This window comes from Nannospalax galili, unplaced genomic scaffold, assembly GCF_000622305.1.
Source record: "Nannospalax galili isolate Female #2095 unplaced genomic scaffold, S.galili_v1.0 scaffold1270, whole genome shotgun sequence".
Taxonomy (NCBI): domain Eukaryota; kingdom Metazoa; phylum Chordata; class Mammalia; order Rodentia; family Spalacidae; genus Nannospalax; species Nannospalax galili.
The window spans coordinates 112,527-136,818 of NW_008328301.1; the positions used below are offsets into that span (position 1 = coordinate 112,527).

General features: G+C 49.3%; 1 protein-coding gene across 3 annotated transcripts in view; it reads left to right on the forward strand.

The window, feature by feature from the left end:
• The window catches only part of Vwce (von Willebrand factor C and EGF domains), a 30,645-nt gene that overhangs the window by 2,590 nt on the left and 3,763 nt on the right, over nucleotides 1-24,292 (forward strand). Inside the window, exons 2-19 of one of the 3 annotated variants that reach the window (XM_008822458.3) lie at nucleotides 868-962; nucleotides 1,090-1,179; nucleotides 1,889-2,017; nucleotides 3,880-3,996; nucleotides 6,221-6,337; nucleotides 7,845-7,973; nucleotides 9,142-9,563; nucleotides 9,643-9,736; nucleotides 10,725-10,807; nucleotides 12,958-13,045; nucleotides 15,283-15,368; nucleotides 16,513-16,630; nucleotides 17,977-18,062; nucleotides 19,283-19,379; nucleotides 20,841-20,923; nucleotides 21,975-22,065; nucleotides 22,145-22,227; nucleotides 22,529-22,619. In XM_008822458.3, coding sequence (XP_008820680.1) covers nucleotides 868-962; nucleotides 1,090-1,179; nucleotides 1,889-2,017; nucleotides 3,880-3,996; nucleotides 6,221-6,337; nucleotides 7,845-7,973; nucleotides 9,142-9,563; nucleotides 9,643-9,736; nucleotides 10,725-10,807; nucleotides 12,958-13,045; nucleotides 15,283-15,368; nucleotides 16,513-16,630; nucleotides 17,977-18,062; nucleotides 19,283-19,379; nucleotides 20,841-20,923; nucleotides 21,975-22,065; nucleotides 22,145-22,227; nucleotides 22,529-22,619 — 2,099 coding nt within the window. The remainder of the gene's footprint in view (nucleotides 1-867; nucleotides 963-1,089; nucleotides 1,180-1,888; nucleotides 2,018-3,879; nucleotides 3,997-6,220; nucleotides 6,338-7,844; nucleotides 7,974-9,141; nucleotides 9,564-9,642; nucleotides 9,737-10,724; nucleotides 10,808-12,957; nucleotides 13,046-15,282; nucleotides 15,369-16,512; nucleotides 16,631-17,976; nucleotides 18,063-19,282; nucleotides 19,380-20,840; nucleotides 20,924-21,974; nucleotides 22,066-22,144; nucleotides 22,228-22,528; nucleotides 22,620-24,292) is intronic. The other 2 variants (XM_029556622.1, XM_029556659.1) reach the window with 2 other exon arrangements.

The following is a 24,292-nucleotide window of genomic DNA, read 5'->3' on the forward strand; positions in this document are numbered from 1 at the left end:
CCCTCCAGCCCCTATCCCTGTCCCCTCCAGTCCCTATCACTGTCCCCTCCAGCCCCTACCCCTGTCCCCTCCAGCCCCTATCCCTGTCCCCTCCAGTCCGTATCACTGTCCCATCCAGCCTGTGGTTGTACTGCTCCCTCTAAGCACCCTCCCCTTCCTCTTCCTCCTACCATTGCCGGGCCTTCTCTTGCTCTCAACCCCAGTGCTCCTCTTCCAGGGACCCTCCCTTGGCCCTCTTCAGGGCTCCACAACCCCTCCCAGGGTGACTGTTAGCTCTGTTCCCATCACCTGTCTCCTGTTTGTCCTTTGAAGGTGAGGACAGTGACATGCACATGGCTTTACTGTCTGCCCTTTCTGAGCAGTGGCTCCAGGTCACTCTCAGCTTCGGAGGGTGTTTCTGGTTGGGCAACCCTTCTAGATAATTAATTAAATTAATTTTATCTTATGTGTATGAGTGTATTGCCCGCATGTGTATAAGTGCACTTGTGTTGTACAATGCCCATGAAGGTCAGAAGAGGATGTTGGAGCCCCTGGAACTGGAGCTATGGACAGTTGTTAGCTACCATGTGGGTGCTGGGAAGCGAACCTGTGTCCTCTGCAAGAGCAGCCAGGGCTCTTAAATGCTGAGCCATTTCTCCGGCCCCTAAATTTTTTTAAAATCTATTTTTATTTTATATGTATGAATGTTTTGGCTGCATGTATGTAAGTGTACCACTAGTATGGAGACCAGAGAGGGCATTGGATCCCCTGAAGCTGGAGTTACCACGATGTGGGTGCTGGGAACCAAACCCAGGTGTTCTGCAAGAGCAGCCAGTGCTTTTAACCACTGAGACATCTTACCAGCCTAAGCACTTTATTTTCTTGCAGACGCCGGCTGGGCCCCCATGTCTGCCTCTCAGGCTTTGGGAATGGCTGCTGCCCTGGCTGGGCCCCCTCCATGGGCAGTGGGCACTGCACCCTGCGTAAGTACCCATCCATCCCTGTGAGCCGAGCCTTCCCAGTGCATTGCCAGTGTCCAGTCCCCGAGCTGCAGGCAAGGTGGGGGTGGGATCCTGGTTCCCAATCTCTCACCTTTGTCTTTCCTTTCAGCCCTCTGCTCCTTTGGTTGTGGGCGTGGCATCTGCATTGCTCCCAATGTCTGCTCCTGCCAGGATGGAGAACAAGGGGCCACCTGCTCAGGTAACTGGGATGGACGGTGGCTGATGGGGGACTACCAAAGTAACATAGAGATTATGTGCCTGGCAGTGGGCACTTGAGATAGGTTGTAGCTTGGCATCTTCAAACCACCCTGTTAGGTAAGCTTTTTCAGACCATCTTAGCAATGAGGAAGCTAAGACACAGAACCTTTTATCCTGTCTGGGGTCACATGATGTATGAGTTACTTTCCTTGTTGCTGTGACAAAAGCAAATTAAGCAGGGAAGGGTTAATTTTGGCATAGTTTGAGGGTACGATCTATTGTGATGGGGAAGGTGTGGAGGGCAGGAGGATGAGGCAACTGTTCGTGTTGTATCCACAGCCAGGAAATAGAAGGGGTTGAATGCTGGTGCTCACCTCACTTTCTCTTTTGTATTCAGTCTAGCCTCTAGCTCATGAAATGGTGCCATCCACAGTTAGAGTGCATCTTCCCATCTCAGTTAACCCAAACTAGAAACTCCTTCATAGACATGACCAAAAGTTTGTCTCCTACATGATTCTAGAGCCCACCAAATTGACAATAATAACTGTCACACATGGCGAGTAAGTGATAGAGCTGGATGAATGTCTGTTTATCTCCAGAACATCCCCCCCCCCGCCCACAAAATTTAGGAGGAGTCCCAGGACAGTAGGGTGTCTGGGCTGCCACCTGCTACATTGGGTGTGTGTTCACTCCTACTTTGCTTGTTTTAGAAGCCCATGGATCCTGTGGAGAGTATGGCTGTGACCTCACCTGTAACTATGGTGGCTGTCAGGAGGTGGCTCGAGTGTGCCCTGTGGGCTTCTTGATGACCGAGACAGCTGTTGGAATCCAATGTGCAGGTGAGAGCCTGGTAGGGTGGGGGAGGGGAGGGTGGAAGGACAGCTTTTCCCTGAACCAGCTGGAGCCCAGGACCTGAGGGAGAGGGACAGGGAGGCATGCAGGCTGAGGATGTTACCCTCCCATTATTTCACATGGATTTATGGGCAGGAACAGAGCTTGGGACTGAGATTACAGTGAAAATGACTTTTCTCAAAGAAGAGTAAAGTAAATGGCAATTTATTTGAAAGTAAGAGTGGAAAGGTAAAAAGGCAGGACCCCTGGAAATCACAGAGATGTTTCCATTAAAATGGAATGCTTGGGGCCTGGAGTGATGACTCAGAGTTAAGAGCACTGGCTGCTCTTGCAGTGGACCCAGGTTTGTTTCCCAGCACCCACATGGTGGCTGACAACCATATGTAACTCCAGTTCTAGGAGATCTGATGCCCTCTTCTGGCCTTGATGGGCATTGCATGCATGCGGTGCACTTACATAATGTAGGCAAAACACTAATACACATAAAATACAAATTAATAAATTAAAATGAGATGTTTGCTCCTCTACCTGGGTGTGCACATGTCTGTACATGTAGAGATAAAGCACATTTATAATAAATAAAAAATATTATTAAAAACATTCTTTTAGGGTGATATTCAAAGTAATGGGCTGCATTATGGCATTTTCATTTTTTATTTTATGTGTATGAGTGTATTGCCTGCATGTATGTGAGTGCACCCATGTGGTGCAATGCTGTGGAGGCCAGAGAGGGCTTCGGATTCCCCTGGAACTGGAGTTAATTACAGTTCATAGCCGCCATGGGGGTACTGGGAATTGAACCCAGGTCTTCTGCAAGAGCAGTCAGTGCTCTTAACTGCTGAGCCATCTCTCCAGCCCCTCTTTTTTCCTTTTCAAAATATTTTACTTATTTTTTTATGTGTACGAGTGTATTACCTGCATGTATGTGAGTGCACCTATGTTGTGTAATGCCCATGGAGATCAAGAGAGGGCATTGGATCCCCTGGAACTGGAGTTATAGACAGTTGTTATCTGCCATGCAGGTGCTGAGAATCAAACCCAGGTCCTCTGCAAGAGCAGCCAGTGCTCTTAACTGCTGAGCCATCTTTCCAACCCCTTCTTTTTTTCCTTTTTAAATATTTATTTATTTATTTATCCATTCATTCATTCATTATTCATTTATTTGTGTGTGTGCATGCCTGTGTGCCATGGAGTGTGTCTAGAGATCAGAGGGTTCTTGCTGTAGTCCCAGACAGCCCGGCAGCTGTCCCCAAGCTCCTCAAACCCTTCCCTACCCAGGCAGCTGGCCCCTCCTGATGCTCCTGATCTTCCCAGTTCCACACTCTTCCGGGACACACCTGCTGTGACTGGTCATTCCTGGACAGGGCATATATCACCCTACCAGACTTTGGCCCCCCACAGGTGTGTGTCTGGCCTTTGAACAGACTGTAAGCACCTGAGACTCTGTACAATGTCCAAGGTGCTCTTGGGACCTCAGTGGCCCCTCTCTAGGTCTGCTGCTCATATGTGCTGCTCAGTGAACATCCAAGGGAATGCTACTGTCCACCATACCCTGTCCTTTTTGGGGGGTCCTCAGTGTTGCCACAAAGATGGGACCATCAAAATGGATCTGCCTCAGTCATGATTTCTCATCATTTGATCTTCAGGGGTTAAGGGTAGGGCCCAGTCCCTCCCATCCTTCTGCCTCTTCTTTCTGGGATTCCCCTCATGGCCACATCACTTTCCCGGTGCCTGACCTGTGGGTAGGGGTTCCACACTGTTGAGTGGGGTCATGGGTTCCATGCATGGTCATTTTCCCCAGGTCATGGCCACACTCAGAGTGGGCTATGCAAAGGTTTTCTTTTCCCAGATATTGATGAGTGTTTAAGCTCCTCTTGTGAAGGTCTCTGTGTGAACACAGAAGGTGGCTTTGTGTGCAAGTGCGGGCCAGGCATGCAGCTGTCTGCTGATCGCCATAGCTGCCAAGGTGAGCTGGTGGGGGTAGGGGCAGCAGCTAATGGGGCCTACCAGGTCCCATACCATGTGTTTTCCATGCCACAGAACTCTGGGAAGGATACTGTGTAATTCCTGTTGAACTGGGGGAAACTGAGGCTTGCTCATATCCACTCCCTTAGTAAGATATGGAGTTAGGGTTCGAATCCCAGCATGATTAACTCCAGGGGCTTTGCTCTGAACCCAAACATGCCAAAATCTGCTGCTGCTGTCATAGGGTGGAGGGATGGGGATGAAGGACATGACTCAGGAAGAAAAAGGGACAGATGTATCAAGGGCAGGAAGCACCGATGTACTGTGATAAGGTCTATCACTTACACTGATGGCTTTCACCTACCTGGTGCTGGACCAGGCTCTGGGAACACCCAGACAGTAGGACCCCACCCTCCAGTCTGGTGGTTTGGAGAAGCGTAAGACTGAAGCAAGGTTCTAGGGCTTTGGGGGCCCAGGGAAGAGAAGATGTCTTTTTATTTTTTCTGAAGATGGAGTTTTACTGTATAGACCATTCTGACTTCCAACTTGTGATCCTCCTGCCTCTGCCTTCTGGGTGCTGGATTTATAGGCAAACCCCCACCATGCCTGGCAGGTTGAGCTCTTTTATAATACTTACCCTTTCTAAGTGATTTTGATTTGTACAAATTATGTGAGGAAACAGTCTCACGCAAGATGTAGGAGACAAAAACACCCTCTTTATACCATGCTATTATTTCCTCTGCATGTGAAATTTCATAAAACACAAAAGTCTTGAACATCACAGCAAGCCTCAGGCCCTCTCTCCCAACCCTGTTCTCTCCTAGTCAGCTTGAGTTGCCCTAATAAAATGCCACAGGCTGGGCAGCTTAGGCCAAAGGAACTTACTCTCTTCATTCCTGGGAGACCTGAAAGTGCTGGCTTGGCCCCTGATGAGAGTTTTCTTCCTGGCTTTCAAAGAATGATCTTGCTGTGTCCTCACAGGATGGTAAGAGAGTGACCAAGAGGCCTTCTGGTGACACTTCTAAGGGCATTTATCCCAACTTTAAGGCCCCACCATCTAACCCTAATTATCTCCCAAAGGCTTTTCTTCCCAAATATTACCACACCAGGAAGTATGCTTTTAGCTCAGATTTGGGAAAGGAGGCACAACGCAGTTGGTGGCACCTAATTTTCAGTCTAGAGGCTCTGCCTGCCTGCCTATTCCAACCCCACATGTTCTTACATACATATGCATATATACAGACACATTAGCTGCCAGGCTCAGCATTTTCCACACATTTCTCATTCCATCCCCCCAATTATCTTATGATGTTGATACTGTTTATCTCCATTTTATTGATAGGAACATTGAGACTTAACAGAATCAAACAACTTACCTAAGATCATACAGTTGTTTCTCCACTTACTTTTTTTTTTCCTTCTTCTCTTTTCCCTATCAGTTGGTCTTAAATATCTTCCACATCCGGTAAATAGCTCTGTTGGTTTCTTTGTGCCTCTGCATTGTTCTCTACAGTGTAGGAATCTCGTAACTTATGAGGTCTTCTATTGATGAACATGGAGATTATTTCTAGTTTCTCATAACTTCAAACAAGAGCTTGTGGAAGCTTCTACATAGGAGGCACAGTAGAAGAAGGTTTTGAAGTAGTCATGAAACTTTTCTGTCTAGACAGGAGGGAAAGGCATCCAGGGTACATGGACTAGGAGCCCAGGTGAGAATGGATCATGTTTAGAAGGAAATTAAGCTAGAGTGAAGGTGAGGGGCTGGGAAGGAGGTGGGAAGGGACACCCATAGCTATGTTGATTTTACTTATTTAACTTACATTTTAACTTATTTATTGCATGTGGGTATCCACACACACATGCATGAAGTATGGCATGTGTGTGGGGGTCAAAGGACAACTTTTGGGAGTTGTCTTTCTCCTTCCACTAGGAAGTTTTGAGCAGAGAGTGGCCCCATCACGGGTGGCCTTTAGTTAGGACCTCCTAGGTACTGTGAGAAGATGGTTTGGGAGGATTTAGGGAGGCTGTATTTGTTCTCCAGCCTAGAGACGAGGTGGCTGGCCTGGGCTGGGGTGAGGTGGTGAGGGCAGAGACCATCAGCTGGCAGGGAGTTTAGGACTTGGCAGACTGAATGGGAGGGAGCAAAGTGGTCCCCCATGCCCTGAGTGGCGTAAGAGAGGGAGCTGAGAGGCTTTCCAAGCCCCAGCTTTGTCTTTTTCCTTCAGACACGGATGAATGCCTGGGGACGCCTTGCCAGCAGAGATGTAAGAACAGCATCGGCAGCTACAAGTGTTCCTGTCGCGCTGGCTTCCACCTGCACGGCAACCGGCACTCCTGTGTAGGTAAGTTCTGTGGCTGGTACACTTAGGCTGCCAGTCAGTAAGAGGAACAGGTCCATCTGGAACATGGAAAGACCAACATTTGGACCTGCTGGTCCCCTGGAGCCTTTGCTCAGAGCCTGCTTGTCCCCTGCTTGGCATGGTCCCAAGCTGGGCTTTTCCTAGCCATATCCACTTAAAAATTTTTTTAAATTTATTTTATGTGTATGAGTATATTGCCTGCATGCATGTAAGTGCACCAGTGTCATGCAATGCCCATGGAGGTCAGAAGAGGGCATTGGATGCCCTGGAACTGGAGTTATGGACAGTTGTTAGCTGCCATGTGGGTGCTAAGAACCAAACTCAGGTCCTTTGCAAGAGCATCCAGTGCTCTTAACCTCTCAGCCATCTCTCTAGTCCCACATTCACTTTTCTCCTGCAGTTTCTCTTCTACACCTTTCCCAGATACACCCCAGGACTCTTATCTGCTCACCCATTTTTTTTTTTTTTTGACTCTTTGCCCCCCTGGGTAAATAAAATACTTTATGTCTTGATTCCTCTGGTTTCAAAGGAGACCCCTGTTTTCTTAGCCCATTAGTAATAATTTCCAGAAAGGAGTTGGTACATTTGGCTTATAGATCTAGCTTGAAAAGACTTTGTTCTAGGGGCTGGAGAGATGGCTGAGCAGTTAAGAGCACTGACTGTTGTTGCAAGAGGACCTGGGTTTGATTCCCAGCACCCACATGGTGGCTAACAACCATCCATAACTCCAGTTCCAGGAGAATTTGACACTCTCTTCTGACCTCCATGGGCAGATATAGGTGCACTTATATACATGCAGATAATACACTCATACACATAAAAAAATATTTTAAAAAAGGACCTTATTCTAGTGGCGTTTGAGCAGCTCAGTGAGGGTTATTTTTTTCTTGTTGTTGATTATTTTGTTTTGATACAAGGAGGGTTTCACTCTGCAGCCCTGGCCGACCTAAAAGTTACTAAGTAGACCAGGCTGGGCTTGAACTTACAAAATCTGCCCACCTCTGCATTCTGAGTGCTGCAATTAAAGGTGTGCGCCACCACCCAGAGGCCGTGAGGTTTTTTTTTTTTTTTTGGTCTTTTTGAAGCAGGGTCTCACTGTAGCCCCAGCTGGCCTGGAACTCACTATGTAGACCAGGCTGGCCTTGAACTCACAGAGATCCGCCTGCCTCTGCCTCCCGAGTGCTGGGATTAAAGGAGTGAGCCACCATGCCCGGCTGCCTGTGAGTTTTGCGGTCCTTTTTACAAAGAAACACAACGGCAGAAGGCTTAGAAATGACATTGCCAACACCATGGAGCCCTTAATCATTGACAACTGGATGCATGAACCCTCCAAGGCGATTACCCTTACCTCGCAGCCCTGTTCCCTTACACCCAAAGCAGGGATGGACTGTCTGAGAATGTTGTGGGGGAACGCTCCAGTCTTCTGGGTTAAGGGATGGTAGGAAGAAGGGCTCCAGACCCAAGACAAGGCAGCGAAGCTCTTCCGCAGATGTCAACGAATGTCGGCAGCCCCAGGAGGGTCGAGTCTGTCACCATTCCTGCCATAACACCGTGGGCAGCTTCCTGTGCACCTGCAGACCTGGCTTCCGGCTTCAGGCAGACCGTGTGTCCTGTGAAGGTGAGCGCCAGCCTCCAGCCCTACCTTCAAGACCTTACTTCTGCCTTCCCAGCATCAGGCTCCACCCCAAAGAGCCCCAGCTGGCTTGGAATTCCCTATGTAGACCAGTCTGGCCTCAAACTCAGAGATCTTCATGCCTCCGCCTCTCAAGTGCTGGATTAAAGATGTACCTCCACCACATCTTGATCTCACCCGTCTCACCAGGCCCCACCTCCCTGCAGGCCCGTCCCACCTGGCTCCAGGCCCCACCTCCTTGCTCGTCCTCCCCACCTGGCTCTAGGCCCCACCTCTCTACAGGCCCTGCCCTCCTGATTCTAGGCCCCACCCACTTCAGGCCCCGCCCTCCTGACTCCAGGCCCCACCCCTGCAGGCCCTGCCCTCCTGACTCTAGGTCCCACCTCCCTGCAGGCCCTGCCCTCCTGACTCCAGGTCCCACCCCCTTCCCAGTCCCTTTTCCTTAACCCCCCTTTTCCCAGCTCATCTTGTTTGTTATTTCCAATACCCCCACTTTCTTTCCCCTTTTCTCCTTTCACTTCTTTGCTCCTTTCCCCTTTTCACTGTTCCTCTAGCCATTGCCCCCCAACTAGGGAAAGGAAAGAAAATGGTAATGATGATGGAAGGTGTGACATTGGACTCTCAGGGACTCTCCACCCTTCAGACCCCAGGCGGTGGGGATCCACCTGAAGGGAAAATGCCCTGTCAGTTTCCAAGTACACATATGTACTTGGAGCCTCCTCCTACAGTGTGGCCAGTCTGCTGTGGTCCTGTTGTGGCGAGGACCCTTAGCCGAGCCTTCATCCTGAGCCCCTTCAGGCAAGCCACAGCTGGGTGGGAAGCAGGCGGACACGCTCAGATCGTAGCCCGTAGCAGTTGGAGATAGTTATTCCTCAGGATGAACCCCGGAGGTCTCCTAGTCTCAGAAAAACTTAAGTCCCCATTGTGGTTGTCTATGAAGAGAGGCAGGCAACACTTGAAGTGCTTGGATCTCCATGTCACTGACTTTGAACTCATCCCCAGCCTGCTTCTCATGTGGTTGTTACCACAGCCCCAACCGTTCACCACCAGACAGGTTAAGTTGAAGAAACTGACAGACCTCAGGCCAGGACCCCAAGCGGCTCACTTCCTGCCCCTGCTGCCTCCTACAGGAAACCCTGTGCTTCTATTTCAGCTTTCCCGAAGGCTGTGCTGGCCCCATCTGCCATCTTGCAGCCCCGGCAGCACCCCCTCAAGATGCCTCTGCTCTTCCCTGAGGCAGGCCGGCCTGCCCTGTCCCCAGGACACAGCCCTCCTCCAGGGGCCCCAGGACCCCTGACTGGAGTCAGGACAACCCGTCTGCCATCTGCCACCCTGGCCCTACCCACATCATTCCCCACGCAGATGCTGTCCACCCCAGTGCCAAGTTTCTCCTTTCTGGGAACCCTCAGACACCCCTCACTTCTTAAGGGGGAGGCCGTGGGGACCCCTTCCCCGCCCAAGGGCCCTGAAGGCCCGGGGCTGGCAACAGAACCCTCTTCTTGCTGGCACCTGGGAGCCACACATGAATCGGGGAGCCGCTGGAGCCAGCCCGGTTGCTCCCAGTGCTTGTGCCAGGTGGGTGTGAGGTCCCTAAGCTGCCCTGGTGAAGCATCCAGGGTCTGCCGGTGGCTGCAATTCCTGCTTGTGCATCCAGGATGGGGAGGTGATCTGTGGAGAAGTGAGGTGTGACGCCACCTGTTCCCACCCGATTCCCCCCAGAGATGGGGGGTGCTGCCCCTCCTGCACTGGTAAGAGCTGACACAGTCCCTCTCTTACTTCCCCAGCCTCTTGCAGCATAAAGACTGCTCCTCAGTTTCTCTCACAGACCATTCTTAGAGTCACCTGGAAGGCTGATTTTGATTGGCAGTTCAGGGGTGGGGTCTGAGAGTGTGTGGCTCCTAACAAGCTCCAGGGTTGTGGTGATAGTGGTGATGCTGCTGCTGCTGGTCTGGAACCTCACTTTGAGAACCACTTGTCTATGCTGCAGTACACTTCAAGGGGAACCATTCATCTGGGCATCCTTCTTTGTCTTCATTCATTCGTTCATTCATTCATTCATTTGATGAGGCTCTCCAAATCCACCCTGTTGTTTCCTTTCCCTATCCCAACTCCCATTGAATAGTGGGGAGGACAATCATTTCACCTCCCTTCCACAGGCTGGGGCTGGAGTTCAGGCTTGCCTACCTTGCATGAAGTAGGTCCTGATTCAATCCCTAGCACAAAAAACAAGTCTTGACAAGGCTTGTGCCCCCATTAATTTTCTTAGTGATAATTGCAATATTTCACTGCCTTCTGCCTATGTATTGGGCCCTGGATGGAAAGAGCTGGGTACCCTTTATAACTGAGGTTGAGCATCCTTCTAGGTTTTCCACTGGGTACATGGTGATATTTCCATTTCATGGTGAAAATAGCTGAGTTGCAGAGAGATGAGGTGATGTGGGCAGGTCCACTTAGGTAAACTGAGCCAGGTATGGAATCCACCCTGTCCTGTATGATGGGAATAAAATGATGTTTTCTCAAGATGGACATGAATGGATGCTTCCGGGTCCACTGCGGCCAATTCTGGGTTACTCCCCAGAGATCCTTGGACCACCCAGTTTAAGGAACCAGCATCTGCCACTGCTGGGGCATCCAGGGTAATCAGAGAATGTTCCAGAAACATTACACTGGGAAAAGTAGAGCGCTCAGATTTCCTCTTTGAAGGGACTGATGCCCCACCTTGTTTGTCTTTCAAAGGCTGCTTTCACAGCGGTGCCATCCGAGCAGAAGGGGACGTGTTTTCGCCTCCCAATGAGAACTGCACTGTGTGTGTCTGCCTGGTAAGCAACCCAAGATTCCCAAAGCCTTGTGAATGTTTTCTTAACCTTTGGGAGTTGTCAAGGAGGGGAACAGACTGGATGTAGGCAGTAAGTCTCTTATTGGAAGGGAGCTTCCTTCAGGGGTTTTGGTCCAAAGCTGTTGAACTTGAGAGTGTTGGAGAAGAGTTCAAGCTCTGCCTGGTAGGCTTGGGAGGCCTCTGCTGTGCAGGAGAGAGCCAGGGGAGAACAGGGTCCATCTGTTTGGGGAAGGAAGGGATGAAACTCCCTCAGAAACTTCCCCAGGGAAGCTATTTTTCTCCAGGGAAAATATTTACCACCTCAATAAATGTGACCAATAAAGGGGAGGGGGAAGGCTTATTACCACACTCACCACGTGGGTACTTTGTTTTAGGACAGTTCACCCCTCCAAGAGCAATTATGGAGCACTCACTGTATGCCAGACAGTGCCAGATGCTGCTCCCATAAATTTGATTCTGAACACACTGTGTGCCAGACACAGACTTGGTGCCCTTCCTCAGTTTCTGTTAGGAGGTTCCTGGCAGGTGCGGGGTGGGGGTGGTGGCTGTCCCTCTTCTATGGACTCAAAGACAGAGGTTGGGAGCTGGCAGAGCTGGGGTTTGAAGTGAGATTCCTGTGAGTCCAGAGCCTGGCTCTGTCTACCAGTCCTTATCAACACTCTCTGGCCATTTTTAAGCATGGCTCCTGGGGTTGGCTACATTGGTGGATGCTGTGGCTTATGATCAGTGACCCATAGACAGAGGCCATTTGTGTTCATCTAGCTCTGCCTGGATGCCAGGCATGATGTGACTAAGCACTTTTGTGCATTGTCCCATTTTGTGTACTAGAAAGGTACTGAATCTTATTGACAGAGAGGTTGAAGCTGCTGGAGATGTAATGTCCTTTGCCTAAAGTCTCATTAGTGGAGGCACAGACCTTGGCACTCAGGTCTGCTGACTTCAAATCTAGAGGGTTTTTTAAATCTTAACTTAAAATTTTTTTTTTTTTTTTTTTTTTTGAGACAAAGTCTATCGAGTGAGTCCTGGCTGGCCGGGAACTCACTGTGTAAACCAGGCTGGCTTCAAACTCACCAAGATTCACTTGCTTCTGCCTCCTGAGTTCTGGGACTGAAGGCATGTGCCACCATGCCTGGCTAACTTCAAATTAAAAAAAAAAAATCTTATTTATTATTTTTATGTGTATGAGTTTATTGCCTGCATGTGTATAAGTGCACCCACGTCATACAATGCCCATAGAGGTCAGAAGTGAGTGTCGGGTACCCTGGAACTGGAGTTGCAAGTGGTTGTTAGTGGTTGTCTCTCCAGCCCCCCAAATATTTTAAAATGTATTTTTAAGTTTAATTTTTTGTCCAGCATGATGGCACATTCCATTAGTCCCAGCACTCAGGAGGCAGAAGCAGGTAGATCTTTGTGAGATCAAGGCCAGCTTGGTCTACATAGTGAGTTCCAGGCCAGCTGTGGCTACCTGGAGACCCTGTCTCAAAAAAACAAAAACAAGGGGCTGGAGAGATGGCTCAGTGGTTAAGAACACTTACTGTTTTTGCAGAAGATCCGGGTTCAAATCCCAGCACCCACATGGCAGCTAACAACTCTCTGTAACTCCAGTTCCAGGGGATCCGACAGCCTCTTCTGACCTCCTCGGGCATTGCACGACACAGGTGCACTTACCTACATGCAGGCAACACACACATACACATAAAATAAAAATAAAATATTTTTTTAAAAAACAACCCCCCCTAAAAACCAAAAACAAAATGATTTTTTGAATAACAATAAGAGCTACCTTGGTTAAGATACAGATGGACAAGCAAGACCAGAGGGCCTCCTTCTAGTAACCTGGTCCTCCAGCATCCTCAGCCTTTCTGTGAGCTGCGTGCCTTTGTGTAGTGGCATGCTCTGCTCTCCCATCTGCCATAGCTTTCCCCAGGAATCTTTTCGTCCTAGAAAGGGGATCTTCTGCCCTCACTATGGTAACAGGAATGTGATCCTTTTGACCTCTGTGCATTTGGAGGTCTCCATGGCTTTCTTTAGGGAGCTGTATGTTAGGAAATTGTGGCATAACACAGGGCATGAGCAGGTTGGCAATGAATCCTGTCCTACTCTCCTCCCCACCACCCTCTTTTGCCTTCTTAGGCTGGAAATGTATCATGCATCTCCCCGGAGTGTCCCCCTGGTCCTTGCAAGACTTCCCCACAGTCAGATTGCTGTACTTGTGTCCCAGGTAGGTGACTCTTGCGGGAATTTTTTGTTTTGCAGGGGAAAGGTGACTTTGGAGTATGTGTTGGAACAGGAGAGGGGTGATTGACTTCTGTTTTAGAAAGGCAGATCAAGTAATGCATTTCAATCACCCATTTTTAGTGAGCTCCCACTATGTGCACAGTGGCTTGGATCCCAGACTATGCTCATGGCCTGGCTTCCCCTGTTCTTTACCCCCTCGCCCTGGGTCATTCCTTGAACATAGGCAAGAATGATTGTGAGCCCACCCTCAGCATTGCTCTGCCCCTGGGTCGGGAGGGATCTCTCTTAACCCAATAATAACATAAGAACTTGGTTTTCTTGTGATGACTGTTAGAAAATCAGACCTTCCAGGTGACCAGATTAAGCAGGCCCAAAGCAAGGTGGAAATTCCCAGGACCCTGAAACTTAGCATATATGCCCTGTAGCACAGTTACATACTAACTAAGCCTTCTGCCCTGTGGGATGGGACCACCCCCTTCACTCAGAAATTTTTAAGAATGGACACCTTCCTTTGTCTGACAGGACTCATATCTCTCTTGTCTATGGAATGCCACCATACAGGACTGCCTGTCTGCCTGTGATGTTAATAACTCCCTGAATAACGCTCTCATCTGAAGGGCAATTTGTCTCAGGGTCTTGCTCTCGAACCCACCTTCTTGGAATCTAAGAATGACCTCACCAGCATCAGGGATGCTGTGTCCCTTGCTGTCTGGGGCACCTGCCAACTTGGTTTGTTAAATCCTTGAGTCGTCACACTGAGGGAGTGCTGCTCATTTCCTCCTCACCCCCTTCTGTTGGTCTTTTTGAGACAGGGTCTCCCTTTAGCCCCAGCTGGCCTGGAGCTCACTATGTAGACCAGGCTGGCCTTGAATTCACAGAGATTCGCCTGCCTCTGCCTCCCAGGTGCTGGGTTTAAAGGCGTGTGCCACCACACCTGGCTCATTGCTCCCTTTTAATGAGAAAACAAGCCACCCTCCAGAGATGTGCAACAGTTAGTAAGAGTCAAATACAAACTAAAGTCTACCTGATTTCAAAGCTGGCTTTATTATAAAATATTTTCTTGGACCAGGGAGATGGCTCATCTGGTAATGGCATCTGATAATGCCAAGCCTGGCAATTAAGTTTGATTCCCAGAACCCACATGGTGGAAGGAGAGAACTGACTCCTGCAAGCTGTCTTCTGACCTCCACATGTATAGTGATATCCTCCCCACCCTAATAAATGTGATTAAAAATTATTTATTTCTTTTCTTCACAGTGCTGGGGATTGAACCAGCCCTTTTTATGTGCCGGGCAAGTGTTTCACCGCTATCCTAGCCCAATTTATACTTTAGTTTGAGTTGTCTGAGCTGGCCTTGAACTTACTCTGTAGTCTGGGCAGGACTTGAATTTTTCATCAGGCTATGCCTTCAGGTCTAGCATAAATTATTTTTCTGACTTTGAGACATTCTGCTACTCTTAAGTCCCCTTTGTACAGTCAGTCGAGTCGGGAACTGTTGTCAGCTCCCTTGCAGTCGAGAACTCTGCAGCTTAGAGAGATCCATGTATTTTGCTCAGAGTTACCCTTAATGAGTTGTGATTCTGGGATTTGAACCCAGGGCAGCCTGAGTAGACACACACCTGCCAGGCTTCTGAGCTGTTTTTTTTTCCCTGGTGGGGTGATTGTAGAGAGCCTTCAGATCCAGATCCAAGCTCTCACCTATTCCTCATGCAACCTTTATCTAGGTTTCTGGAAGAGCTCATTTTGATTTCCTTGCTCTATAACTGTTTAGGGTTCCCTCTACCTTATTTATTTATTATTTATTTATTTATTTATTTATTGTTTATTTACTATGTGTATCAGTCTTTTGCCTGCATGTATGTAAGTGCAACACATACATGTAATGCCCACAGAGGTCAGAAGAAGGCATCAGTTCCCCTGGAACTGGAGTTATGGATGGTTGTTAGCTGCCATGTGGGTGCTGGGAACTGAACCTGGGTCTTCTGCAAGAGCAGCCAGTGCTCTAAACCAGTGAGCCATTTCTCCAGCCCTCCCTCTCTCTGACTTTTGGCTAGTGACCTCATTCTGTAGGTTTTTAAGTAGTAACTTGCTTTGTATTTGGGATTTAGTGGTGTGCCCTGAGTTTTGGCAAGGGGGAGATACCCCACCCCTCCCTGCCCATCACTTCTTTACCTGTCCCAGCTCAAAGGCCCTGAACCCCTTCGCCTTTGTCACCTGCAGGGAGATGCTATTTCCATGGCCGGTGGTATGCTGATGGGGCTGTGTTCAGTGGGGGTGGTGACGACTGCTCTACCTGTGTCTGCCAGGTAGGCTGTGAGATTCCTGCATCTGTTGATCCCATAGGAGATGGGAAAGAAGTGAGCGGACAGCAAAGGAATTTACACAGAATGCCTTGCTTTGGAGTCGATAGCCAGCCTTTAGCAAAAGGGAGACGGAGGCAGCACAGCTGCTGCAGGAATCTCCTGTGCCTTCCAGTCTCCATGAAGTCTAGCCTTCAGCTCTGTATTGATAGAGCACTTACTGTGACCTGGGAACACAGCTCAGCCCAGAACAGCCCCAGCCCCCTCTGCCAGGCAGCCCACAGCCTAGGTGGGTATGGCTAGGCACAGTGTCCAGAAGCCTTTCTCGTGTTGAGGAGAGGGACAGAGGAGACCTGAGGGGTGAGTCAGGTGAGGCACTGAGAGTGCTGTGCCTGGTGGACAGTGCTGTGTGGCATTGGGTTGGAGAACCAAAGTCCTGGCTGGAGAAAGGAATTGAGGAGTGAGGTGGGCTTCCCAGGGATGTGTCTCTGGAAGCAGGCTGGGAGATGCAGTATCTATACAGCAGCTTACCTTCTGATGAGTGCTTTTTGGGAGAAAGGAGACAGGCAAGCAGTACAGGGCAGAGGACTCAGGGGAACACACCTTTTCTGTTGCTCATGTGACAGTTCTGAGTTGTGGATGGTGCCACAGATAGGCTGGCCTAGACAGGGAGCTGGACTCTCATAGCTATGCATCAGAAATCAGTGCATAGGATGCAAAGCATCCCTAGCTGTGTCTGGAGGGTGGCTGTGTCAGCCAGGCAGAAGTTAGAGGTCCCTGTGGGGGTGATGGCTCTGTGTCTGACAGGTGGGACGGGCTCCCAAATGGTTGAGGATTGTGGACTGGGCTAACTGTGGAAAGGTTTGGAGTGGTGGAGTAATGAGATGGGATTGATGTTTAGGACAGTTCCCCAGTTGCAAAGCAGAGTAGAGGAGGGAGTCTGGGTGGCAGTGGGTTCAAGAGGAAGGATGAGAGATGGTGGAGACCCACCTAAGATGGCAGGTTACATCCCCAGGACCTTCTCCTAGTATCCCCTCAAAGGACTCACTCTTTTCTGCCCCTCTGTCCCCCTGGAGCTTTCTCTTCAGGCCTCAGTGGCCTAGGGGTGGGGAGCTGTCCCCACTAATGTGAGCTCTTGGCTGTCTTTCAGAATGGGGAGGTAGAGTGTTCCTTCACACCATGTCCAGAACTGAACTGCCCCCGAGAGGAGTGGTGGCTGGGCCCAGGGCAGTGCTGCTTCACCTGCCGGAAGCCCACGCCCACCACAGGTGAGACCAGCAGGGTGGTGCCCATGAGGGAGGCTGGGTTTCCCCCACTAAGACTGATAGCTTATGTGTTCGTGGTATGAGCATATTAATATTTAATATTTTTTAAATTTGTGTGAGTGATTGTGTTTGAATCTGTGTCTGGGAATGTGTCTATTTGTGAGTGTGGCTGTGTGTGTGTCATGTCTCTGATGCATTTGCATGTATGTAAGTACATATCTGTATTTTATGTATGAACATGTGTATTTGATTTTTTAAAAAATATTTTATTTTTAAATTTTTTTTTATTTTTTGGTCTTTTTGAGACAGGGTCTCCCTGTAGCCCCAGCTGACCTGGAACTCGCTATGTAGACCAGGCTGGCCTTGAACTCACAGAGATCCGCCTGCTTCTGCCTCCCAAGTGCTGGGATTAAAGGCGTGCGCCACCAATTTTTATTTTATGAGTGTATTGCCTGCATGTATGTGAGCGCACCCGTGTTGTTCAGTGCCGCAGAGATCAGAAGAGGGCTTCGGATTTCCTGGGAACTGGGGTTAAGGATGGTTTGTAGCGCCATGTGGGTGCTGGGAATCGAACCCAGGTCCTCTGCAAGAGCAGTCAGTGCTCTTAACTGCTGAGCCATCTCTCCAGCCCCTGATTTTTTATATAATGCTGTTGTGTGTTTGTATGAGTTGTGATTGTAAGCATGCGGGTAAGTTTGTGTATGTAAGTGTGTTTAGGGGTGTGCCCTGTGTGTCCTTGGAAGATGCTTTGTATGACTGTATCTGTGAGTGTGTATTGTATATACCTTTAAGTATTGGTGAACAAGTGATATCTGTGTATGAATAGTGTGTCTGTGAATGCATGTCTGTGTGTGTGTGTGTGTGTGTTTTGTGAACTTGTGTGTAATTTGATGTATATCTTTTTGTGTGAGTGGTTATCTGTGTTTGAATCTGTGTCTGGGAATGTGTCTATTTGTGAGTGTGGCTGTGTGTGTGTGTCATGTCTCTGATGTATTTGCATGTATGTAAACACATATCTGTATTTTATGTGTCTGTGGGTTGTGTTTTGAGAGCATGTGTGTGTGTGTTTAAGTACGTGAGTGTAGGCCATCTATTTAGGGAATATGTGTGTTTACTGTCTGTTTTTGTACATGGTGTATGTCTGTGAGCATGAGGTGCCATCTTGGAAGGTGATACTGTAGGTCTGGTTGGTTCTTTTGCCCACTATCTTTTTTTTTTTTTTTTTTTTTTTAAACATTGTGGTTTTGGGAGTCCATCAAGCATGCCCTACCACTGAGGTGCATCCTTGGCCCTCTTCCAACTGTCTTTTCTTCCTCACTGCCCCCCACCTCCCCCTGCTCTCCGGCCAGGCTGCTCTCTCGATGACAACGGGGTTGAGTTTCCAATTGGACAGATCTGGTCACCTGGTGATCCCTGTGAGTTATGCATCTGCCAGGTGAATGACCACCTGCTCATCTTTGGCTGCTTTACCTGGCTATCTCACCCGCCTTGCCCACAGGAGACCCCTGCCCTTCCAGAGGCCGGGCCACTGCCAGCCTGGCTTCAGTCTCCCTCCCAGCCAGGACCAGGACCCTCTTAATCTGCCTTGTGTGGGTGGTTGAGATCAGCAGATCTTGGCAGGCTGCCTTAGAAGCTGTGAGTGACTGCTTGGCAGGGAGCTGCCGCCTTGAGGGTCAGCCTCAGGAGGCCTCCCAGAGGGTGGCCTGGGGTGTGGCTAGCTGAGGGAGCTGAGGTGCCACATGAGTACCATGTGTTGTTTCTTGCTGAGCCTCACCTTGTCAGAACTTAATAAGAAGGCATGTGCATTTGAAAGTCAAACATACTCAGAAGCTCAGGGTGCACACTGGTTTCCTTTCCACTCTGAGAATGTTTTGGGTCCCTGGGGCCTTTGTTCTTCAATAAAGCAGTGTGGGATCTGGCCATCACCATTCATGCAGGATCTCCAGGCCCTGCCCACATCTCTGGCCTTGGAGTTTGCATCTCCAGGTTACTGGTGCTCATGGTAGTGTGTGAGAAGCAGGAACTTCAGGTGCCTCTGAGGTGCCCTGGGCCCTTGCAGAGCTTGTACTCATTTTCTGCTGTGAGAATGGGGTGTAAAAACCTCTTTGTGCTGTTTTCTCAGGCACTCATTTTACAAAAGTAAAGCAAGAGGCTCATAAACATTCAAATTTTTAAGAGAGGGAGTAAGAGGGGGCGGGTAGAGGAGGGGGTGGGGAGAAGAAGCCTCGTGTGGCATTTTGGTCTTCTGAAATAGGCATTTCCGGTGGAATAGTTTTCTATAAAAATAGGATTTTATTGTTCTCCATAGGTTTGGGGTGAGCCAGGGTTCCAGGGAAATGCTGAGAAGAATGTGGAGGGGTGATGGTGCAGCCTTGGCTGCTGCTGCGGAGGGACAGGAAACAGAGGAGACAAAAGTCCCAGCCCTGACTTCCCTCTCTTGAGACAGACAAAATCTTTGGGAAGATCTGTATCACCCTCCCAAGCAGCTGGTCCTCTTTGGCATGTGGGCAGGGTGGGGAGGACCTGCCACTCCCCTGCCTCATCCTGGCATCCTCAAGGGCAAGCCACTGCCAGTAGGCAGCATTGCCTTTCCTTCGCGGGTCGGGAGGTGGGCCATGGTGTCCCAGGTCTTGGTGAAGTTCGTCCTTTCTTTAGGCAGATGGTTCAGTGAGCTGTAAGAGGACAGATTGTGTGGACTCCTGCCCTCACCCCATCCGGATCCCTGGACAGTGCTGCCCTGACTGTTCAGCAGGTAACCCCAGCCAGGTCCCATCTCACCCCCTGAAGCTGTTCTCAGAACTCCCAGAGCCCTGGCCGCCAGCCCCTCCGCACTGAGCACCATTGGAGCCTCAAGTTCCCCTTCCGGCAACCTGCATGGCAATTGCAGTTTAGAGAAGCAAAGTGGCTTGCCCCAGGCAGATCCTGTTCTTGGTGGCAAACACCTTTGATCCCAGCACTTGAAGCACAGGCAGGCGGATCTCTGTGAGTTCAAGGCCAGCCTGGACTACATAGTGAGTTCCAGGCCAGCTGGGGCTACAGGGAGACCCTGTCTCAAAAACACAGAAAGAAAGAAAAAAAAATCTTCTAAGGACGAGGCTTGTTGGCACATGCCTATAATCCCAGTACTTGGAAGGCAGAGATAGGAAGATCAAGTTTAAAGTCAGGGCCTGGGGAGATTAGTTCAGTGGTTAAGAGCACTGGCTACTCTTGCAGAAGATCTAGGTTTGATTCACATCTGTAACTCATAACTCCAGTTCCATGGGGACCCAACACCTTCTTCTGGCATCCTCGGGCATTGCATGCATGAGTGGACTTACACACATGCAGGCAAAACACTCATGCACATAAATAAAAAATAAAAATAAAGGGTTTAAAGTCGGTCTGGGGTAGATAGCAAAGACAAAATAGAATAAACCATATTATATTGAGGGGTATATTTTAATAGTAGAATGCTTGCCTAGCATGCAGGACAGCTGGGCTCTAGCCCAGGTACTGCAAAAACAAAAACAAAAAGTAAAAAACAAACAAAGTGCAGGTAGATAAAAGTTAAATATTTTCCTACGGTCTTACCTGCTTTTATTTATTTATTTATTTATTTATTTATTTATTTATTTATTTAAGCAGGGTCTTGCTATGTAACCCAGCCTGGCTTTGACTTCTCTATGTAGCCCAGGCTGTTCTGGAACTCGATGCTCCTGCCTCAGTCTTCTGTACTGGAATAAATGGGCATGTGCCACCATACCCAGCTCATCATCTGTTTTTGTATTTAGCAGTATGTGACCAGTTTCATCAAAGTGGCCTCATTCATACTGAGCCTTTGGGGCTATCGGGAATGAGGGACGTAGAGGACCAGTCTGAACAGATGGGGTTTGTGGTTGGCTGAATGGAGGGAGATAGATGTTGTATGTCTCTAGTACTACCTGGTGCCTACCAGTCTCTCTCTCTCTGTCCCACCCGCAAGGTCCTCAGTGTCTTTCCCTCTTGGGGTGGGGAAGAGCACTGAAGAGCAGGACTCTGATCTCCTTGCTCAATCCAGTATAGCAAACAGCCAGCACCCATCCAGAGGGTGATTATCCCTTGTCTAACCTCTAAGCGACTGCCTGGGGAGGTGCTCGGCCTAATCTTTGTTATCCAGATAAGCTTCTGACCTTTACCCTGGCCAGGCACCTGGCCACTTCTCTGGCTGCTGCTTACCACATGCTCTGTTTGGCAGGCTGCACCTACACAGGCAGAATCTTCTACAACAACGAGACCTTCCCTTCGGTGCTTGACCCCTGTCTGAGCTGTATCTGCCTGGTATGAACCACCTCAACCCGACCCCAGTCCCCAGTATCAGCTCCTGCATCCCAAAGAAGGGTTGCCGCTGGTCCTGGTGAAAGCCAGCTCCCTGCAGACTGTCTAGCCTGCTTTGTAGCCTAGGGTCAGGGAACTGTTTGAAAACCTGGCTGGTCCCAGCTCTCTGCTTCTGAGTTGCCGGGGACAGTCACAGGGGCTGACTCTTGGCAGTGTAAAATGTGACCCAGGGACTCTTCCTAGATGTGGATGGAGGTCAGGATCTTTTTAGCATATTCCCATTTGGTCTGTTGCTGTCTGCCCATCTTTGTTCTCAACCCCTGATGTGTGTGAACACAGTGACTCTCATTGTTTCTGGTTGAATGAACCAACATGATTTATGATTCCATGGCTAGTTAAAGTGCCTAGAACCAAACCCTAGGACTCCTGGATCCACACTTATACCTAGAACGATTCCATCTCTCAGTCTACAAAGCATATTACATGGTGCAAGCTGAAATTTCATATTTGAAAAGAGGACAGAAGTCACATAGCTTGCTGTGACTTAGTCAAGGATGGATGGCTCTGCTGGGGAGGCAGTGAACCTCAGCCCTGAGTGACAAGGGACAAGGTCAACAGATGGATTGAGAAATGTGGGGTAAACATCTCTGTGGCCTCTGAGTGACCCACTGCCCATTGGCCCTGTTTATTCTCAGTTGCTCCTGGGTCCTTCTTTCTCCCCAGTTTCTTTTTGTTTTTGTTATGGTGTTGGGGATAGAACCCAGGCCACCGAGCCACACATAAGCTATCTCCCTGGTTTGAGCTACTCGGCTTTCCTGGGTTCTGTATTTGTTCAGCAGGCCACTATTACAGGTGACCTGTCAGGCCTTGTCCTTAAGAAGTATGTGTTCTAGCAGGAATGACTCAACTGAGAAAATGCCAGCCCCCTCCTTGTCCCACTGTTCCTGGCCAGTGCTGCTGCTCAGATGGGTTCTCTTTGCTGCATGCCTGTGCCTTCTTTAGCATCCCCCCAGTTGCTGTCAGTGAGGGGCCATGTGTATTTTGTATCCCACAGCTGGGCTCGGTAGCCTGTTCACCCGTGGACTGCCCCATCACTTGCACCTACCCCTTCCACCCTGACGGCGAGTGCTGCCCTGTGTGTCGCGGTGAGTGGGAACAGCCACCTGCACCCAAGGCTCCTGGGTGGGCCTGGCTCTCACAGGCCTATCTCCTCTACCTCTGCAGACTGCAACTATGAGGGGAGAAAGGTGGTGAATGGTCAGGTGTTCACCTTGGATGATGAGCCCTGTACCCGGTGCACGTGCCAGGTGAGCTGGCTGAGGCCCTGGGGCTGCCAGCCAGGCCTGCTCCTTGCCCCTCACAGAGTCCCTGAGGCAATCTGCCCACCCTCCAGCTGTTCACTTTCCATGAACTGTCAGAGCACCCATCCCTGTCCGCAAGTCTAGATGAACGTGGCTGGCCATGGCTGACAGTCCTTGCTGTCCAGGCCAGGGCCCAGGTACTGTGGCCTCTGCCTAACACCCATCTGTGGGTCCTGCTGTTGGAGGGCTCTGCTCCAGGTGGGTAGGGTACTCTGGACTTCCTCACAGTGTCCTTCTGCTTCTCCAGCTGGGAGAGGTGAGCTGTGAAAAGGTCCCCTGCCAGCCAGCCTGTGCTGACTCCTCCCTGCCACCTGGAGACTGCTGTTCCTCCTGCCCAGGTAAGTGGGCCCTGCATGCTGAGCTTTCTCTACCATCTTCCACCATGATCTTCCTCTCAGAAAAACAGACTTTGGAATGGGCTGCCAGTGAGACCCAGGCTTCAAGACGGAGCATGCCTTGCTCAAGGTCACACAGCCACAGTGGGGCTGCTCATGAAACACCACAATGTATCACCTGGCTTTTTTTGTCTGTGTATGGTTCTGTGGATCAAGTTCAGAGCCTTATGTAGGCGAGGCAAGTGCTCTTCCACGGAGCTGTCCCCCATCTTCTCCATATTTAAAAACATTTATTTTTATTTTATGTATATGGGTGTTTTACCTGAATATATAGAAGTGCACCTATGTGTGCAATGCCCACAGAGCCCAGAAGAGGATCCTCTAGAGCTGGAGTTACGAACTATTGTTAGCTGCCATGTGGGTACCGGGAATTGAACCTGGGTCCTCTGCAAGAGCAGCCGGTGCTCTTAACCACTGAACCATTGCTCCAGCTTCCCTCTTTTTTTTTTTTTTTTTTTTGAGACAGGGATTTTATATTGCCCAGGCTGGCCCTGAACTCTTGAATTTAAGAAATCCTCCTGCTGCAGTCCTGGGATTGCAGGTATGTGCCACCAGACCTGGCTAGTCCATATGGCTCTATATTGCACAGTTACAAACAGAACACAGTGAACTGCTGTACAATTCTGAACTGTTGATGTGGACCACAGCTGGCTGTTTAAGAAAGTCCTGCCTTGGGCTGGAGAGATGGCTCAGTGGTTAAGAACACTGGCTGCTCTTGCCCAAGTCAGGGCCCAAGTCAGGTGGCTTACAACTGCTTATAACTTTAGTCCCAGGGGATCTGATGCCTTCTGGCTTCCAGTGGTACCTGCACACAGACACAGACACAGACACACACACACACACACACATATATATATGTCTCTCTGTGAGTTGAAGGCCAGCCTGGTCTACATAGTGAGCTCCATGCCAGCTGAGGCTACAGGGAGACCCTGTCTCAAAAATATCAAAATAAATAATAAAATAAAATCTTTAAAAAGAGTAAGTACTCCCTTATCTGTGACCCCTAGTGATGTCTGACACTGTGGATGGAACTGATGGGAGCACTGTGATGCTGCAGCTATCACTCTAATAACAGAGAGGTTCCTATGTGACTGATGGCTGGGTAGCATATGCCATGTGGATACACTGGAAGAAGTATGATTCATAGCCTGGGCATGGCAGTGCCTGATGCTGCGAGATGTCATCATGTTACTTAGATTAATTAGCACACAATTAAGCTTTTTTATTTTAATTTGCTGTGTATGAGTGTTTTGCCTGCATGCATGTAAGTGCACTCATACATGCAGTGACCACAGAAGTCAGAAGAGGGCATTGGATCCTCTGGAACTGGAGTTCATGATGGTTGTGAGCTGCCATGTGGGTGCTAGGAACTGAGCTCGGGTCCTCTGCAAGAGCAGCTAGTCCTCTTAACTGCTGAGTTAGCTCTCCAGCCCCAAGAATAGAATACAATTTAAAGCATATGAATTATTTCAGGAGTTTTCTAGTAATTATTTTTGGACAGTAATTGACCGTTGTAACTGAAATGGCAGAAAACAAAACATTGGATAAGGGGGAAGTACTGCATTCTCTGGAGCTGGCTTGACTATCTTTCCAGTGTGCTGCATTCCCTCCCTCCC